Below are 19,806 nucleotides of genomic sequence, written 5' to 3' on the forward strand. Positions count from 1 at the left end.
TCCTTAGTAGAATTTCAAAAACATTCCTATGTACATATGCATCAATAGATACTTTATCAGCAAATTTCTGAAAGATAATATTCAACACCAACGATCGGCAACCCGACACCCACGGGTGGTTTGTGGCCCGGGACTTTCCCTTGTGGCCCACGGGTCTGCGCGTTACTAATAATTGGCCAAGTGCAAGTCAAACCCGCACCTTGAACCAGACCTTTACCAGAAGGTGGTAGAACCCTTTGTGGTTCGACTCCGGCGGCACCACCGCCACACCCATTTCTACCTAATAACAGCAGTGTTAAGTGCTGCTGTGTTCCGGTTTGAAGGGTGTGGTAAGGGAGACTAACTTTTCCGAGGCGTTAGGCGTCCAGCTTAGTCCTCAAGGATAGCGACGCATCTATGGCCGACCTCAGGTAGGAATATCTAATCCTATCTGGGGTTGATTACGGATGTCCATGGGCGGCAGTAGCCACTTACCATCAGGTGGACTGCAAGCTCGTCTGCTACTCCTATATTAAAAAAAAAACCTGGAGGGTCTCGTACATTCAAAATTTTCATTTTTTTTTAATTTCTAGTATTTAATATTGCAGCAGCTATTAAAGAACACACATTGTGAAAATTTGAACTGTCTACCTTTAACGGTTCAAAAGGTAGTTGGAAAAATATCGAATGGCAGTTATATCGAATAGGTAGATTTTCCATAAATGGTGTTAAAAAAGTTCTATCATTTTGAACCAGAAAGCTAAATGCTATTTTTACAATCCTTGTTTCCAATTTTTTTAAATAAATTTATATTCCCTATTAATCGAACTTAAGGGTTGATTTTCCAAAAACGGTAAAATAGGTATTCTATTGTTTTTAATCAGAAAGCTGAATACCAATTTTCATAGACTTTGTTTCAAAATCTGCGGACTTCCCAACAAACTTCAACCCCTATTTAACCCACATTAGGGTTGATTTTCCAAAGACGGTAGAATTAAAGTTCCACTATATCTAACCAGTAAGGCAATGACTAACTTTCATAGTGCTGGCTTTCAAATTGGCAAATTTTAAAATAAGCTGTCAACCCTTATTTTACCAACTTAAGGGTTGATTTTACAAAAATGATGAAATAGGTGTTTAATTATTGTATATCGAAAACCCAAATACCGATTTTCATACAGTTTACATCAAAACTGGGGGACTTTCATACAAACTTACAACCCTTATTGAACCCATATAAGGGTTGATTTTCCAAAAATGGTAGAATCAAAGTTCCACTATATCTAATCAGTAAAGCAATGACTAACTTTCGTAGTGCTGGCTTTCAAATTGGCAAATTTAAAATAAGCTGTCAACCCTATTTTACCAACTTAAGGGTTGATTTTCCAAAAACAATGAAATAGGTGTTTAATTATTTTCTATCGAAAACCCAAATACAGATTTTCATTGAGTTAACATCAAAACTGGGGGAATTCCATACAAACTTACAACCCTTATTTTACCTACATAGGGGTTGATTTTCCAAAAACCGTAGAACTAAAGTTCTATTATATCTAACCAGTAAAGCAATGGCAAACTTTCATAGTGCTGGCTTCCAAAATGGAAAAATTAAAAAAAAAGCTATCAACCCCTATTTAACCACCTTTAGGGTTGATTTTGGAAAAACCCTTAGATTAGATTTTTATTACTTTAAATCAGAAAGCTAAATACCAATTTTCATCCAGTTTGCTTTAAAACTGACGGACTTTCATACTAACTTTCAACCCCCATTTAACCCCCTTAACGGTGGAATATTAAAAAATCCGTTCTTAGTGCGCATCTACATTATAAAATGAAGCTATATTTCAGATTTCGTGATTGTAGGTTCAGCAGTTTAGTCAAAACCTTGATTAATACGTTTTGAACGTGAGTATCTTTTCGCTTTTATATATATAGATTGTAAAGTGAGTTTATCTCAAATGTCTACACACTTAATTTACAGTAACCGGAGCGAGATACGATGCTGCGTCTTCGTAATGAGGCGGGCGACCTTGTGGAGGTTACACTATCTAAACAAATACCTAAATCATTGTACCTCTATCTCTAAATGTACTTGATGTATACGATACCAAAATATCAAGGGTTGATTATAAGACAAATTCTCAATTATATATAGGTATCTCAATTTATAAAAGACTGCAAAAACGTTGTCACTAGATATACATAACCACATAAAAATACGTTAATCTTACGTACACAAGAGAACTTTTGGTAATATCATAGATGAGTTCACTGTTTTGCAAGATAGTACCTAGAGGAATCAGGTTCTGGTAGAACCTATTTAATGTAGAGTCAATCACACATATGGTGGCAATGACCATCAAGTGGGTAGCAAGCTACTCCAATCTTATTAAAAAAACTACCTACGGTTTATGAATAACCGTTTGGAAGTTTAGGTAGTACCACATCTTTTCTTCCAGAAAATGTCACAAACGATTATTAAATCCCGATTGACGAACGAATCTCACATCGAAGAGAAAGACACATCTTTCTATAGGTAAATTGGTAGTCCCGAATAAATAAATAAATAAATTCACATGCTGCCCAAACTTGGGCCGCAGCACCTTTTTCACGAGGGGGAAACCTTCAAAAGGTATGGAGTTTCTTGCGCCGCTTCTTCTCCATAGCAAAATACCTTCCGAAGCGGTGGTAGTTTGTTGACTTCTACGACGACTTAAAGTATTCTACATGAATCAATTTTGAATAAATGAGATTTGAATTTGAATTTGAATTTGTACCCGGTGCCGTGGGAGCTCCACGCGGTTATGTGGGACTTTTACCGCACTAAAACCCCCCCGGTGGCCGTCCTCGGCGCTGCGTAGAGGACTCCGGGATCTCCAAAGGAACGCGACCGGAGTCCTCTCAGCTCACTGCCCTGTCGGGCTCCGCCCAGGTAAGTTTGTATCACCACACCGTCTGGTGTATACGACGGAATGCGACCACACATACCGCCGTCCTTCCCGGGATCGCTAGCCGGGCGGTTCGAGCTCCCACTCTTGCCGCCCGCAAAACCGGAAGCCCCTTATAGTCGCCTCTTACGACAAGCAGGGGATACCGTAGCCCTATTCTGGTCCCGGAACTACAGGGACAGTGGGCCGCAGCACCTACGCATTGCGCAGGCAAGCGCAATGCAATACTATTTTTAAGCGCAACTTATTCTGGCAGTGAATGGGGACTATTGGATACAACTATCGACATTTATTATCTACTCAAGCAGTAGCCTCGCACGTAATTTTGTTAATGGACGCCATGAACTTTGACCACCAAAGTGTTAAAACTAGATAACTGTTATCTAAGCAACAATACGAAACACATTTTTTATGAAAGCGAAAAGAAACATGACTATAAATAAAGTGATATATCGCTAAGCACCCGGTTGTTAATTTATATACTATTATAAAAGCTATCTCATCATTATATATCTTGAAGGTGGTAGAGCCCTTTGTGGTTCGACTCCGGCGGCACCACCGCCACACCTATTTCTACCTAATAACAGCAGTGTTAGGCGCTGCTGTGTTCCGTTTTTTGAAGAGTGTGGTAAGGGAGACAGACTTTTCCAAGGCGGTCCAGCTTAGTCCTCAGGGATAGCGGCGCATCTGTGGCCGACCTCAGGTAGGAATATCTAATCTTATCAGGGGTTGATTACAGATGTCCATGGGCGGCAGTAGCCACTTACCATCTGGTGGACTGCATGCTCGTCTGCTACTCTTATATTATAAAAAAAATCTAGAAAGTTTTTTTGTTGTGTAAAATAAAAACAATTTAATTGTTAAACCATAAATGATAGCATGTTTATCTTTAACAAAATCGAGTACGGATTCTCTATCCATTTTGATAAAACTGCTATCTATAATCCTTATCCTTGCTATCCTTACTAATATTATAAATCCGAAAGTAACTCTGTCTGTCTGTCTATCTGTCTGTCTGGTTGTCTTCTTCGCGCCTAAACCACTGATCCGATTTAATGAAATTTTGTACAAAGATAGTCTAAGACCCGAGCAAGGACATAGGATAGTTTTTATCCCGGAAATCCCACGGGAACTAGGGATGGCGATCTAAGATCGATTAATCGGAGAATCGATCTTTTGGACCAAAAAAATCGATTACTTTAATTGATATTAGTAAGGATTGAATCGTAAACTATGCATTTGATCAAGTGATGATCTTTAGCAAAGTTGTTGTCCATGAAGGTTCCAGAGTTGGTGCGACCAATTTTCGCCAGATGGCGCCACTGTCATTCCAATGAAGGTATGAATTTAATTGAAAACATTTTTGTTAGATTTCTCGGGTATGCACGTTTCCTCGATGTTTTCCTTCATCGTTTTATTATGGATGGCATGGTAGGATTCAATAAACTGGAAGTGAGGAGAGAAATCTCGCTCACAAAGTACATATTCCAAGTACTGCGGGGTGAACTTGACAACCCAGTTATATTGAAAGAACTGAAGTTGTGTGTGCCGGATAGAAGTGTGGAGCGCCGGCGACGTCCGCGTCTTCTGGCGTTGCCACACGCACGCACCAACCTGATGCGCGACGCACCCTTGACACGAGCATTGCGCACACTTAACACTATAGCAGAACATATCGACTTGTTCTGTTGCACACTTGGAGAGTTCACGAGGGTAGCCTTCCATGTAGTTGAAAATTATTAATTAGTTTACTTGTATATATTATGTATATTGTATATTTTATGTAATTTGGACGTCAATTATTGTTATTTTTAAGCTACACTAACGCATTAGGATTTTTTTCCTGTAATGTTAGATGTAAGTTGTGAAAAAATAAATAAATAAATAAATAAATAAATAAATTATGTACCATAACAATAGCATGTCCTTTTTCATTATCATGTGTAGGTATATGATTGTATTTAAGTTGTTAAAGCAAGCCGTTCAACACAATTACTTATGTTGATTGCGTGTAATTTAGATATTACTAATACCCTTATTTGTTCCCCGTACGTAGCCGCCTGTAAATCTCCAGCTCTCCAACTGAGACATATCTTGTATTTGCTAAACACATACTTGTTAATATGTATAACAATATATCAGATTTATCTAAAGCTTGCTTTACTACGCATAATATAAAGACAATAAAGATTACAAGGTGACATAGGTGGCATATTGTTTTGCATACAGAGTTTACATCATGTCAAAAATTTATAAACATCCGACGCGAAGAAGGAGTTTACTAAAACATTGTTTTGTGTCTGCGAACCTAGACTAGAAGAACCAAAGAAGAAGAATGGAATTTATTGAACCATGTATGATGAAAATCAGTTTAGTATTTCATAATAAATTATTTATCATCTGATAATACCTATACTTCCACTTCCCTTATCGAATAGAAATTAATAGTGTCCGCAACACCAATAAACCAATAAAACAGCAATAATAATATAATAAAATTATAGCCAATTATGATTTATTAAACTTTTAATTCTAATTTTGTTTATATTGCAAGATAATCTAGAACAAATACGAGTACTACCTACAATTATAAGATTGATTCTCTTTTTTTTTATTAACGAGGGGGAAACCTTCAAAATGTACCCGGTGCCGTCGGAGCGACACAGGGTTACGTGGGACTCTTACCGCACTAAAACCCCCCGGTGGCCGTCCTCGGAAGATTGAACACCTACAACCTTATTAAATCAAATTATAGATATAAGGAAACCCAAACCCAAACAAAACAAACCAAGCAAAGTCCCAGTCCCACACGCCTAGAACCATAATGTATACCTACCTCACTAGTTTGACCGGAACTAGAACCTTTACACATCAATCAAGGAAGAAAATCTTCCGCACTATCTTGGCGGTCATTACCTCTAAAAGTGTTTAAAACACCATTTAAATCAAAAATTCTTCTGTGAGATATAAAAAATGTATGCTACTTAAAGATACAAGGTACCCGATGTATTTAAAGAACGAGTCATGATGATCAATTAGATATATTTAGCCCGCGAGTCAATAAATAAAGTAGCCACGATGATGACCTCTGAGTGCCTCTAATCAGAGTAAGCGCCGCGAGGAGTGCCGGCGTTAGGCTCCCCACACTACTATTGTTAAACTATTATATATAAAATATGATAGAAATTGGTTTAATCATTGACCAGGAAAGCTATCATAGCTCCACCTTTTTAGGCTTGAAGCCTCAGATGAATAAAATAGGTCTATTTTACAGTGTAAATGCCAGCTAATTTACTTAAGAGGCCTAGGTACTTACTTTTTATATGGACTTAGTTACAAATGTACAAGTAGTTACAACTGTAGTTACAAATGCATTTACTGCTTCGATCATAAGATAAATGATATTTCAAAATAAAAAAATCATGAATGCTGGTAACACTTTGACACAATGGTGCTAATTGATCCCTATTGAATCTTTGAGAAAGCTGTCACCTAATATGTCAATGCAGGTCACGATTCTGAGCGTTTCAAAACTTTTGAAAAATGCAGAAAGCTATAATATATATAAAGAACTTGTAGCAAATCCACATTGAACTGTGGATATTAATATACTTAAATACTGAGAAAGAAATTACTACAAATATATAAGATCCACATCGACCTAATATTTTGGATTAAGAATCAACCTAATGAGGCTAATAAAGCCGGCCTAATCCAGGAGAGGACATTAGTAGAATATATAAGTAAATGGAAACATAGATACATAAAGTAGAGTTTATGAAAGTTGCATCGTGTGTCGAAGCTTAAGTAGCAGCGGAGCACGAGGGGATGGAATGATCAGCCCGAGGCTGTTACATAAGGTTGTCGATGGACAAGTGGCCGTCAATCAGAGCGCCATCCATTACAATTGAGTGCAGCGCTGAATTGGCCTCATCAGTCTAATCACACGACGGTTCGTATTAAAAGTTCCCTGTGCTTCACGCTCGGAACGAATACGAGAACTGCATGAGGTCAATGAGATGCAAGTGAGAAATATGTACTAATACAGCATAGCAGCAACTCCAGAAAACACGCAGCGATCCACGTGAATTGTTAACTGAGTTGGGACACTTGAATGAGAAAGGAGATGTTTCATTTTCGGCCATCTCATGTACGCTATATCTAAAAAACACGTATAATTTGTATAATTGAAGAAAAATACACATATATTATGATAACCTAAAGTATTCCTGTTTAAAAATATTTAAAGTAAGCATTCCTCATTGAAATATTAAATATGGCGGAATACTGTCAATGTCAACTTTTTAAAATTATCGATGTCGGTCAGGGAACCTATGTGTACCCCACACATAGGTTACTATACTCTTTGGATGTCGGTAATTCTGTATTTCGCTGTTTTTGTCGTAAAGTTATTGTTACCTTAGTACTTTACAACCTGGCTTTTGTTTTGGGTATCCCGTCATTATTTCTGAATTTAAATAATTATTTATAATAATTATAACAAAACCACCTTTTAAATAGTATCTGGTTTTATAGATGTAAGTGACATGTCAAATTAATAAAGAAGAAGTTGTCAATTTGATATGTGTAAAAGTGGATATATACATATTATATAATAGTGAACTCCAATGTAAACGTTAAATAAATATGTACTGATGAGAAGATCCCATTTCAATCCTGAATATGGTTCTGCTCTGTGCTGGTTACGATTTTGGACTGATTCTACCTTACTTGTTTACCCAGCTTATGTGTTATGGACTCTTGTGATTTTCGTGCGATCGCTATGGATTGTGTTGACAAGGATTCAATATCATCAGGTAAAATATACATCAGTTAGTTGTATTAATCGTGAAATAATCGTTAATAATTTTAAACTAGGGAAGCTAATCTTTTTACATTTGTCTTTTTTTAGATAATTATAATAGCAAGACAAGGACATTCTTGAGATGACAAAATAATCAGTTATTATTGCAACTGCATCGCTGGGCAACGAACCGTACTCGTAGGTAGCTGCGCTCACATTATGACCATTGTTTGAAGTTTGGGCTGAGCTGAACAGGATATTACAGAAGCTGCTACATGATTGGATCAAAATATTGATAAGGGAAGATATTGAAAATGAATAAATAATGTATCTAAGTGAACAATAAAATAAAATATTATCTAAATGTGTACTTAAAGTTGTTTTATTTACACACTTAAATGTTTTAACTAAAATAAAATGGTATAGAAATACATATTTTGGTACGTTTGTGTTACGTCAAGATTTATGAAAGTAAATATAATTAATGTTTATCAAATATAGGCATTTTTTCTCAATACATACAATACAATATTTATATATCTACGCCCATTCGCGTAAAAAATATGTTAAAAAAAAAATTAAAAAATGTATTAAAAGTATATAAAAGTATATAATGTATATAGTAAGTTAAAAGAGAATGACAGCTGACATTATTACGGCAATCACTACCGCCATGATGTTTTTCCACTGTTGTGTTGCAAGTTTAAGTGTAAATTATTGTTTTTAAACAATTAAACGAACATGATTTGAAGAAAATGAAACCCTACGAATTGTTTTTTGCATGTTTTCTTAGTTTTTAGTATAATGTACAAAAGGTGGCCGGGAGCCCATACATTTTGAAACATCTCCTTTAGATGTGTTCAGACATTTTTGAAACGAAATATTTGAGTATTTATTTGTGTGTGTGTTGACATTCCTCATGTGTTATGACAAAAGAAGGCTTTTAGTATTTAACAGCTAAGATGAATGAGTAAAAATATGACACTAATAATTTTTTAATTAATGTTGTCTGCCAAATTATTCGTGTTCAATTTAATTGAAGAACGAAGCCACAATTCAAATCAACAAAATTTAATGAGAACAAATTGAAGTTAATCCGGATGAACTAATGAAAATTAGACAATTATGCGCATAGTACAAAATAGCCGATGTATAGAGCGATGTATACTGTAGGTACTGTGGGGAAACGGTTTCTTTTATTTGGTTTAAATACAGAAGTAGCAAACGAGATAGCTATCCACCTGATAGTATCCCCAGATTAGAGTCCTTCCTGAGGTTGGTCACAGAGGGATTAAAGGGATCTATAAAAATGTGAAAAATGTGTAAAGATTTTTTTCAAATAATTCAGGCATAATTTTAAGCACTGGAAGTAGTCTTGTTTCAAATTAAAAACAATCAGAACTTCATCAAAATTATTTTTTCTACGAGATCGACCAACAGTAGCAACCCCACTAATAACTAAAATATTATATGTACGACGCAAAACAATTATGATGGTCGGAGTAGTGGGTCTCTTCTCCATAGTCCATAAGTTATCTCCCTCGGCCAGGAGACCGGCTGATTGACTCATCAACGCCTCATGACGTAAACCCGTAATGAGACAGGATACAGCTCCCTTCGTACGTGGGGGCATGCTGGTAATTTACGTGACATCTTCCTATCATTTTTATTCCTTTTTGCTAGAAATTGCATAATATGTCTACTTTAGAGACTAGCGCTGATTAACAGCCAATGCACAGCTTTAGCTGATGGGTCTAAAAACATTTCGCATAAGAATAAGGATAAACGGAATGGACAAGGAATAAGTCCTGTAAATTTCGATAACGAAGATCAGCATTATCAAATAAATTTTGAATATTATCCCTAGGGATAGGCAAATCAAAGATGAAAGCATTCATATAATTGACATCAAAATAATCAAGACTCCAGTAGATAAGCCACATTAATTTCAATTTTTTTGCCTTTTCATTTACTTGTCAAAAGCATCTAAACTCAAAAGCTGATCAAGTTAAGGCTACTTTTATTAAAAAAAAATGAAGTGCATAATATGAGTGATAAGATAATAATGTTTACGAGAGACCGATCGGTAGACGTAATTACTGCTGCACGTTGCCTTCGCATTGAACCCTGACAGGATTATCGTACATAATTATGATAGATTTAGCGTCTAATAGTATTGATAAAATGTTTACCTATGCCCGTTGTTAATAATAATCGATCTATTTATTTATTTTTTGCCTGCCAAAGATCGTCACTTGACAAACTTTTCATACCTGACGATGTCAAACTACGATCTTTCTTAGGTAAAGACAAATTCAAGATTAATATTTGTTCAAAATTTAGTTAATTGAAATCAGCAATTGCTTAAATGTTCACAAGTAGGTATTTAAGTCGAAAATTTAACTTTATTCCAGTAAATATATATACATATATTATCCAGAAAATAAACAAAAGAGCAATTATATACATATTTCATCATTCTTCAATGAAATATCGACATCAAACTGTTTCATTTTCAGTTCCATTTGCAAGTGTTAAAGTGTAGAAACTTTAAAGAGATGGAGTTTTTCGCCGCATCTTCTCTATAATGAAACACCTTACAAAGTGGTGGTAGATTAGTGGCGACAAAATTAATTTCTGTAAAGGTAAGGTCCTTACTTGAAATAAAGTAATTAAATATTGACTTTTGATTTAGTTAAAGCCAAGTAAGTGTTTGTAAGCCTTCCACATATACCTATTATAGAACATTTTGGAACAATCATTTCATTTCTGGAGTTCCGTTTGACTCAAGTGACACATTATTTTCAAGTAAACATATGGCACCAAAATCTTCGAAGTACCCAAGATGATAAATCTCAGTTCACCTCCGAAAGTGTCCAAGTGCGATTTAGTGTTGTGCTATAAGATATAAGATTTATCAATTTATATTATCTATATTTATTAATCTATGCGCTATGTATGTAAATATTTACATTTCAATTAAACGTGGACAAATTCAGCAGCTAATGATGAAGATAATGACATACGATACTGTAATGGCCGCAGACATATTAGCATGTGGAAGATGCGCAAATCGCGAGATATCTTCAGCTGACACGAGACTGCGGGACGCGGGTGACATTGCAGATGAACCTTGGCCGGCAGTACTTGCGAATGCTGATAGCAATCCACCATTATCTCGTTCTGTGGAAATTTCCAGAACGATAGCAGGTTCATTAGACCACGCGTCACCGTCTCAGATAACTGATCAACTGAATATTGGCATTGGTGAAGCTAATAATGTTTGGCTTCTTATCAGATACATTTTAGCCAATTTTTCCTCCATTGATTGTATCTTTGGCAACAACTATTACTGAAAATCTATTGCGATGTTTTAAATTATGTATCGTTATCGGAGTTAGATGTGTACTTATCGATAATTCATAAATCTATCTAGGTAATTATTATTCACGAAATAATATCTTGAATAGTTCAAAACTTGGTAGAGGCAATATCGTCTTCCGGACATCCGTATACGTAAATGCACTTCCGTTATTTGAAAGGCAGTCGGAAGATTATGGAGTATGTACCAAGAAAAAACGACTCTAAGCCAACATTTATGGAGTAATGTGGAACTGGAATTTTGCTAGTAACTTCATATTTAGAAGGTTGTAGAATTTGTCGTAATTCCTTTGCCATAACCACTTCCACCTCTATTTTAAAATTAAAGTAATTAATTATTTATCCTGATCCAGACTTACACATACAATTACCTTGTTCTGTTATTACTAATTACCACGAAAATACCACTTGAACTGAAGAATCTAAAACATAAGCATAAGATAATGTTTGTAAGTTTCTTACCTTGATAGCTCTAGCTCTATCGTCCAGCTCCAGCGGCGGCGGGAGGAATTGCTTCTCCCAGGCGCCGGGGGCTGCAGGCTCGGCGGCCCCGTTAGTGGTCCCGTTGGTGGTCCCGTTGATGTACGAGTGACCGTTCACACGCCTCTCCACGCCCGTCAGCCCAGTCTCCACTGCAGTCGACATTGTGATTTTTGTTTATTTATCTGTGAACAAAAACATGTTTGTAATTATTTTAACTGATAGAAGTATCAAGATAAGGCTTTCTGTAACATAACGTTACGGATTACTTCAGAAATAGACATACATACGTGGTAATGTAGCAGTAGAACTACAAAAGGCTCTGCCAGCACTAAATTTGATTATAAGGCTCGAAATAGACCGATCTTCTTTGCTCTACATCGTGTTAATGAGTGGAGGCAGTTACGAATTCGCATATACTATTAAGTTGTTAGTCAACTCATAAACTACATATCAAGGTGAAGTGGCAAAAAAAACTTTCGAACTAGAGAATGACCCATAAAATTGTAAATTCAGACATTAATGCCCTTGTATGTCAAAAACCTTTAAGTGGCAGCGAACTTGAACAAAAGTCTAAAGTGGATCTATTTCTATTTATAAAAGAAACTAATCAACTTGACTAAAGTCTGGAAAATAGGTACAATAAATCTGCGAATATCCCGGAAGCTGTTGCATTGAGTGTCAGTTATAAGTGTCAGAATCACAGCGCGCCGGTTCTTCCCAGGTCTCCGAAGTGCTTCCTGCCGTCAGCGATATATCTCGTTGATTGAGACGGGTTCGGAGACTAACGACCGGATACCCATTGCTGCGGATCCTGGAGTGGTGCTTCAAGGTCAGACTCTATTCAACATTGCACCTAATGAATTAAATTCGTAGATGCTGTCGTCTTGACGTTTTAGAATATCGAGAGAATATATTTCGCCTGTATTCAAAATAATGTGTGATCAAAATAATACAATAAACTCCACCAGTACTTATTTCGTAGACGTCGTGAACCTGGTGGGCAGGGGTCTCCTCTCATAATGAAAAGGATTTAGTCAGGCCACTGCAAGTGCGGATTGGTAGATTTTACATCCCTTTGCATCTTATTTTCTTCTAAGATTTCTTACATCTTGGAAGTGTCCTCACAATGTTTTCTTCGCTTTTACCACGCTTTTATTAGCTTGACCTGTATGTATGTAACGAAAATTTGAACTCTATTTTAACCCACTTTGAACTGTTGGATTAATTTAAAATCAAGAACAGATGACAATACACTATTTTAATAATCTTTATCCCATTCTCCTCATCAGGATCGTCAGGAATCAGGATTTTCCTTGTGAAAATTTAGTGTGGTTTTTAGATTTTTAACTATAATTATTACTTATTTTTTAGAACACTAAATTAGGAAAATGCTGGAGCTGATTACAGATTTCTATGGACAGCAGTGGTACAAAATACTCCTGTAAGTTTCTTAGATGTAATCCTTACTTCCTTATCCTTACAAATATTATAAATCCGAAAGTAACTGTCTGTCTGTCTGTCTGGTTGTCTTTCCTTCAGGCCTAAACCACTTAACCGATTTTAAAGAAATTTTGTACAAAGATCCCGGAAATCCCACGGGAACTAGGGATGGCGATCTAAGATCGATTAATCGGAGAATCGATCTTTTGTACCATAAAAATCTATTAATTTAAACGATATTAGTAAGTATTGAATCGTAAACTATGCATTTGATCAAGTGATGATCAAAAGCAAGCAAAGTTGTTGTCCATGAGCCCACGAAAGTTCCAGAGTTGGTACGACCAATTTTCGCCAGATGGCGCCACTGTCATTCCAATGAAGGTACGAATTTTCAGTTTTATGTATGTTAGTATGTCATATTATTTTCTTTTAAACGGGGGCGAAGACGCGGGCAAAAACTAGTAAGAATATATTTCCATATTACTTTATCAGCTTTCTGTGTTGATTTGGACTCGTAGTAGTATCGTAAAATGGAATATGATATTTGGAATGTCCTACATTACGTAAGTTTCGTTAAGATTAGAACGCTAAATATTTGTTGTCAAACCGGATTATTGGTCAGATCACTACCGCGTCGTTATCACAGTCACGATTTGCAAGTATATAGCATTAAATATTATTTATTAATTTAATATATGCATTCCTTGCCACTACTTAATGCTACTTATATTTTCATATACTTTTAAATATGCGTGGTAAACGAATTATTTTAAATTTCCTTATTTTGTGATAGATAACAAACTTTATCGTATTTAGATCCTTATAAATTAGTAGAGCCAGTATTTTTCTACCGGTAAAGTACCAACATCATAGATTTCGGTGGAAGGAATATGAGGCGACCATCTGAATGACTGTCTTTTCTATACGGAGTTGGTGGGCATCATAAACCACTTACTATCAGGTGAACTGATAGTTCGTTTGCGATGCCAATATTATTTTAAAAATAAAACTTTCCAGAATTAATGCATGTAGCCATGTTATGACTATGATATACCGATAAAAAAACATTAAAAAGATTGCAACAACAATATTACGTGAGATATGTAATGAGTTTATTTATACGAAGTAGATCTCACTTCATTTAGTTTAGTCGTTAAATGTTCAATCACGTGACAGGGCTTCGTGGAATAAGGCTTAATTAAGATTGTCGCTGTTGACGTAATCCATGGGTTTTGCTCTATCCAAGGCCAGTTGTAATAATGGTTCGCGATTTGTTGCAGTTAAATTATAATAATTACACGTAATTTAGATTATAATACGATACGATAAACTGATCGCGAAATCTGATATATGGTATCAGTAATTTGAATGCGCCCTATTTACAACTGGTTATAACCGGTTAATATTTACAAATTTATTGAAAAGTTTTTTATTGTTTCATCGTTAACCTTAACATACTCTCTCGGGAATAGGAATACTTAAGGATATAAAGCACCACCCTGATCGACTCCAAGTTCGTTCTGCGGAAACAAAACACTTGAAAGCAATGAACTTTCTATGCAAATAACTAAATAAAATTTACTTAACATTACATAAAGGTACATAGTTGCAATATTCACGACATACGAAATACCATGGTGCTCAAAGCCCCTGTACCCTTAGTATGAGTTTTTACGATTTTACAAAAATGTCAGTTTTTGTATTTGTTTACGTATTTCCCATACGCTGAATGTGTAATGTGTGTAAGTAAGGAGACTACACTATTCTTTTATTATTTTGATAATTTTAATTTCAACACTGGTCCAGCCTGCCATCTTACTTTATATTGAGCTCACGTATCAAAATTCGATGGAGAACAGAATTTCGATCTCGTTTCTGTTGTTTATCTGAATTATCTTTACAACTCATATATTCTTAAAATCGCACCGCCCACAGAGCATCACAGAATATATCCGTCGTATTATATTTATACCAAGGACGCGGAAAACGCGGCACGCATACAAATAGACAACATACGTAAACACACGCGTGAGAAAATATTAGTTTTCTGATATCATCAAATACTTCAATCTTCATCTTCAAATTCATCAATCCCGGTCAGGTAACAACAGTATTTTCAGATAAGTATAGTGGCTGTTTATCAGTTTAATGTCACATTCTGACACACTCAATGAAGGAATCATTTAGAATGTGCAACCGACGGACCGCGGGCCGGACAGATCCGTATCGACTTAGGTAGAACCTGGATCGCCGCACAAGAGAAAATAAAGATACAAGATACGGGCCCGTCCGGCCCGCAGGACCTGGACCGCCGCACAAGAGAAAATATGAGGTAAAATGTTATATAAGATTTTTAAAGAGTAGATCGAACACACAGCCCTCGACTCTACATCCTTAAAAACCCGTAACGTTTGCCTATATTCTGATTTAGATACTGGCTGGGTCTAAAATCAAATCTGTATCACTCTGTAAAAACATAACTCTTAATTGGCACTCAGCTAGAATAGTATTTATAAGCTTACGGAGGCACTCACTTCTACGTAACTTACAATATTTTTTATTAATCTTTGACAAACCTGTAGAAAACAACAATGATAACCTAATAATTTACAACAACTACATCATGTACTCGAGTTTGTAAACAACAAAGATACATAAATATTGCGTGTTAGTGTGCACCGGCGCAGCGGCGCGGTCGTGACGTGGCGACGCGCCCACCGCCCGCCGTGCCGCCAACGTTGGCGCGCACACGCACTGACCAATATTGGCACCAACCATTCTATAATCGCATCTTAGTAACACAAGTTCTTATTGCCGAAATCGGCGTTATTTTAACTTTTTAAACTTTTCCTTAAATTTCAGTTAAGATTCAGGTGCAGTTACCTAAAGAGTGGTCGTCGGTACCATTGCATATGTGCAAAGAGGAGGAGAAAGAAAAAAAAATTGGTACTCTTTTTGAAGAATACCATTTCATAATTTAATGGTATGTACCCTATTTTTCTAACTTATTTATATGTGTTATGTTGTATTGTATGTTACCCAAATAAACGTAAATAAATAGCGCTTCGAAAAAGCCTTTAAAGAAAGCTGATTATTTGTTAGGAATGTTGAAAAAAGTTTTTAACAAATAAATACAACCGACTTCTATGTCATTACAAAGTAAAAAATAATTCAAGTAAATGTTGATTTAATACATATTTTTGAAGTCGATGGATCCTAACCATATTTAAATGGGACCAACTTCCAGCTCGTCTCTGTACAATAAAAAAAGAATTATTAAAATCGGTCCACTAACGGCGGAGTAATTCGTGTACATACATAAAAAAAGATACCGGCCGAATTGATAACCACCTCCTTTTTGAAGTCGGTTAAAAAATAGTTAAAAAGTGCAAGTGACCGTATCTGTCAAAGATTTAGAGCTATTTTCATGTGATTCAGGTAGTGGTGGAGTTACATGAGCATATAATCGAGTTTTAGTTATTTGAAAATTGCAAAAATATTTTTTTTAAATATTTTTATTTTTACAGCAAACAAATACGTATATAATTTGTGTTGTGAATTATGAGTATAAGTTCTGAATAGATAAATTAATGTACTCCTGCGGCTTACAAACAATATAACTCGCGTGGAGAATTAGTCAATAAACAAATCACGTACATTCATAGTACATTATGTATGTTTATGCTTATTGGTTTCATAATCTACATATATTGAATAGTAAATGGTGTCACATGTAATCATAAGCAAAAGTACGTCAACGAAGTAAGGTAACGGGGCTGTAGTAGAACAATAGGCAATATATAATAAACAATATATATTGTATATGACAAAACCTCACAATTGCGTTCTAAAGAGTTATTTGTCGGCATTAGCAGATTCATCTTCAACCTGTTACTATTGTAGTGTATACATAAACCCACATATATGTAATGTATACAATATCATAATAATATTCAACTTAATATTTCATTGCTATTATAAATTAAATGGAATTAACACATCTACGTAGATAAATTGTGACTCGATAGCTATCCTATCTGAATACGGTAATTTTCCTACTCTTTGGGATAGGTTATCAGTGTACTATTAAGGGTAGTCTGTACTCGCTATTGTAAACATTGCACTACGTTTTATAGAGTAAAATAAAATTATACTGAAAATGAAAATAATTGTAGAGCGTACAAGTGTAGAGCACGATTATCACATTAGTGTGTTATATGATTAACTAAACACGAAGGTATACTATATAACTATACTACGTCTATATAGGTATATTATATGACATGTTGAACACCTTTTAATGCAGATCAAATTGTTTGAGCAAAACGACGAATAATGAAATGTTCAAGTTCATTATACCTTCATTTTTTGTTTATCTGTAACTTCTTCAAAATTAGAAGAGAGTTGATGCAAACTTAAACAAAACAATACTTTACCTTGTGGAATATTTTTATGGGATAAAATAAATAAAAAACATTTTTTGTGCTTTGTTAACATTGCACGTGTATTTAGTGAATTTTGTCCTACAGTAAGCAGTACACAATGGCGTGTGAAATCTACTCAACCGCTTCTGAGACACTGAGAAGAAACACGTGGCAGCTATTTCGACATTAATGATACAATGTAAATTATAAAAGCCTCTGGAACGGTAGCTAATTGTTTCATTGCTTAATAATTTCTAATTCAAATAAAATGAGGTAATCTTATCAAAAATGACATATAATCCAGTGATAATCTGGAATATTTGGCAGGTCCAGCCGCGATAACGATTATCAATGAGTTGTAAAGATTGTCTCGTTTGGATTATTGTAGCGGTTATTGACTTATCGTAATTTGACTACCTACAAGTTTATTGGCTAGTCTCTAAGAATACTAACAGGTAGGTATAGGCTTTATTTAGAGTGCAATGAAACTTGCATGTGATGTAGGTAACTTTCTGAAATGATTTAATTTCTAACTTTCTCATAAGTTATATCTTAAGATAAGCATAAGCATTTGAAATATAAATTTATAGCGCAGGATAAGATATCTATTATCTACCATTTATATTATGTCATTATAATGTAGTACTCGTACAGCTATCATATTATATTTCTAAGGATTGTTAGTAAATAAATTTTGTAAATATAATAATCATCAGATTAAGACTACTCTAAAAAAAAATTAACTATCATTCAATTTTACAAAGCTCATGTATATTTTTAGAATTTCTAAAACATAGGTTTAAGAAATATAGCAAACAAATTTCTTTGAAACGTTGAATGGAAAGTTACAAGACCGATTCCGATAAGGTTTAAAAAAAATAACTTTTTGTACATGACTCTCCACTTCTTACAAATTTTACAGTTACTGTAAAAAAATTAAGAAATGGGTAGAATAATATAACGATTCCATTTGATTCCATTGACCAACAAGTTCAAAATCCAATAAACTGTTGATCCTCCACTCGGCGGCGGCGCGCCCCCAGATAGCGTATCGCGACCTTACAGGCAACGTCACTCCCGCCCGCATCACATCCAAATTACACCGGACACGGCCAGATATATTATTATTTTATTATACCTCATTTGTACATTGCCTTTTCAACATATCTATTTGTAAGATTTGTATTTAGAATACTTTGACAGTATCAATACAAAATAGATCGCTTAAGGGCGACCACAGACCTTGGGCACAGTATAAATACTTATACTGTGCCTTGGGTACAAAACAAATACAGGTCTGTGAAGTAACGCTGTAACGTCCCTTATCAACGCTGATGAACTAGTGAAATAAAATGTCTAAAAAATCTTTGACCTCAGTGATTTAACCTCGGGTAACGATTTTATCGAAAGATTCATAAAAATATATCCAATCAATCCCCAGTTCTCTCAAAGGGGTGACAACGTCCCCTCGTGGGCGTCGGAAGCCTATTGAGGGTTAGTAGAGGGCTCTAACAACATTGGGGGTGTTGGAGCTGTTCAACGAGTTAGGGGTGATTTCTTATTGCAATAGACCTTTTTTTCCTTGTTTAAGAGATAGTTTACTGTTACCATTTTGTGGACGACATAAATAATAATATAATATTTGATTCTAAAATTTGAAGGTGGGCAAACCAAGTTTGAGAACCTCTGTGTTACATTAACATACATAAGTTACATAACATAGTTGACAAAAGTGACGAAACCCGGTTGTGGTTACGGAAGCCGAGTATCAAATGTCGAAGGTGAGCTGACCAGGTTCAGGGGGTCAAGAGCTCGGGCACCACACGTGCTGGAGCGAGGGCGGACGCTCTGCGGTTTTGTAATCAAGCCTCCTATTTCTAAGTGGTACCCAGAAGACGATAATTGGAGCAAGGTATTTACGTTTTATATAATCTTATTTTGTACTCGTGTACACTCGTAATTCTTCTTCATTTTGTAGATATTTTAGATAAAAAGTATTTCTTTTGTTAATATTTGGGCACCGCTGATATGTAAAATCTATACTCAATATATATTTCGATACTTTTCACATGTGCTTTTAAATAGTTCTAATGTAATTTTTCATTTCACTTCAACAAAATGCACGATACGAGACGACATACGAGTCACCAAGAAGTAAAACACCAGTTACCTATCACACGAAAATTAATTGTATTTTAGTCCAAAAACTTGTCTCTTGTATTAATGATCTGCATTAAACGAGTTATTTCCGTTCGGGTCAAGGCTCGCCCGTCAATTGATTTGGGCGCCATAACTACAAATTGGTTTGTAAACAACCACACGCCACTCCGGGTGGAGTGCTTATACC

At 35.5% G+C, this 19,806-nt stretch overlaps 1 protein-coding gene across 1 annotated transcript in view; it reads right to left on the minus strand.

The window, feature by feature from the left end:
• The window catches only part of LOC140754804 (hexokinase type 2), a 40,525-nt gene that overhangs the window by 11,618 nt on the left and 9,101 nt on the right, over positions 1 to 19,806 (minus strand). The window contains exon 2 of the mRNA XM_073089914.1: positions 11,575 to 11,777. Within this exon, the coding sequence (XP_072946015.1) occupies positions 11,575 to 11,757 (183 nt within the window). The 5' untranslated portion in view covers positions 11,758 to 11,777. The remainder of the gene's footprint in view (positions 1 to 11,574; positions 11,778 to 19,806) is intronic.

Source organism: Epargyreus clarus, unplaced genomic scaffold (genome assembly GCF_041222505.1).
Source record: "Epargyreus clarus isolate Ecla_fem2 unplaced genomic scaffold, WU_Ecla_fem_2.2 ptg000031l, whole genome shotgun sequence".
NCBI lineage: Eukaryota > Metazoa > Arthropoda > Insecta > Lepidoptera > Hesperiidae > Epargyreus > Epargyreus clarus.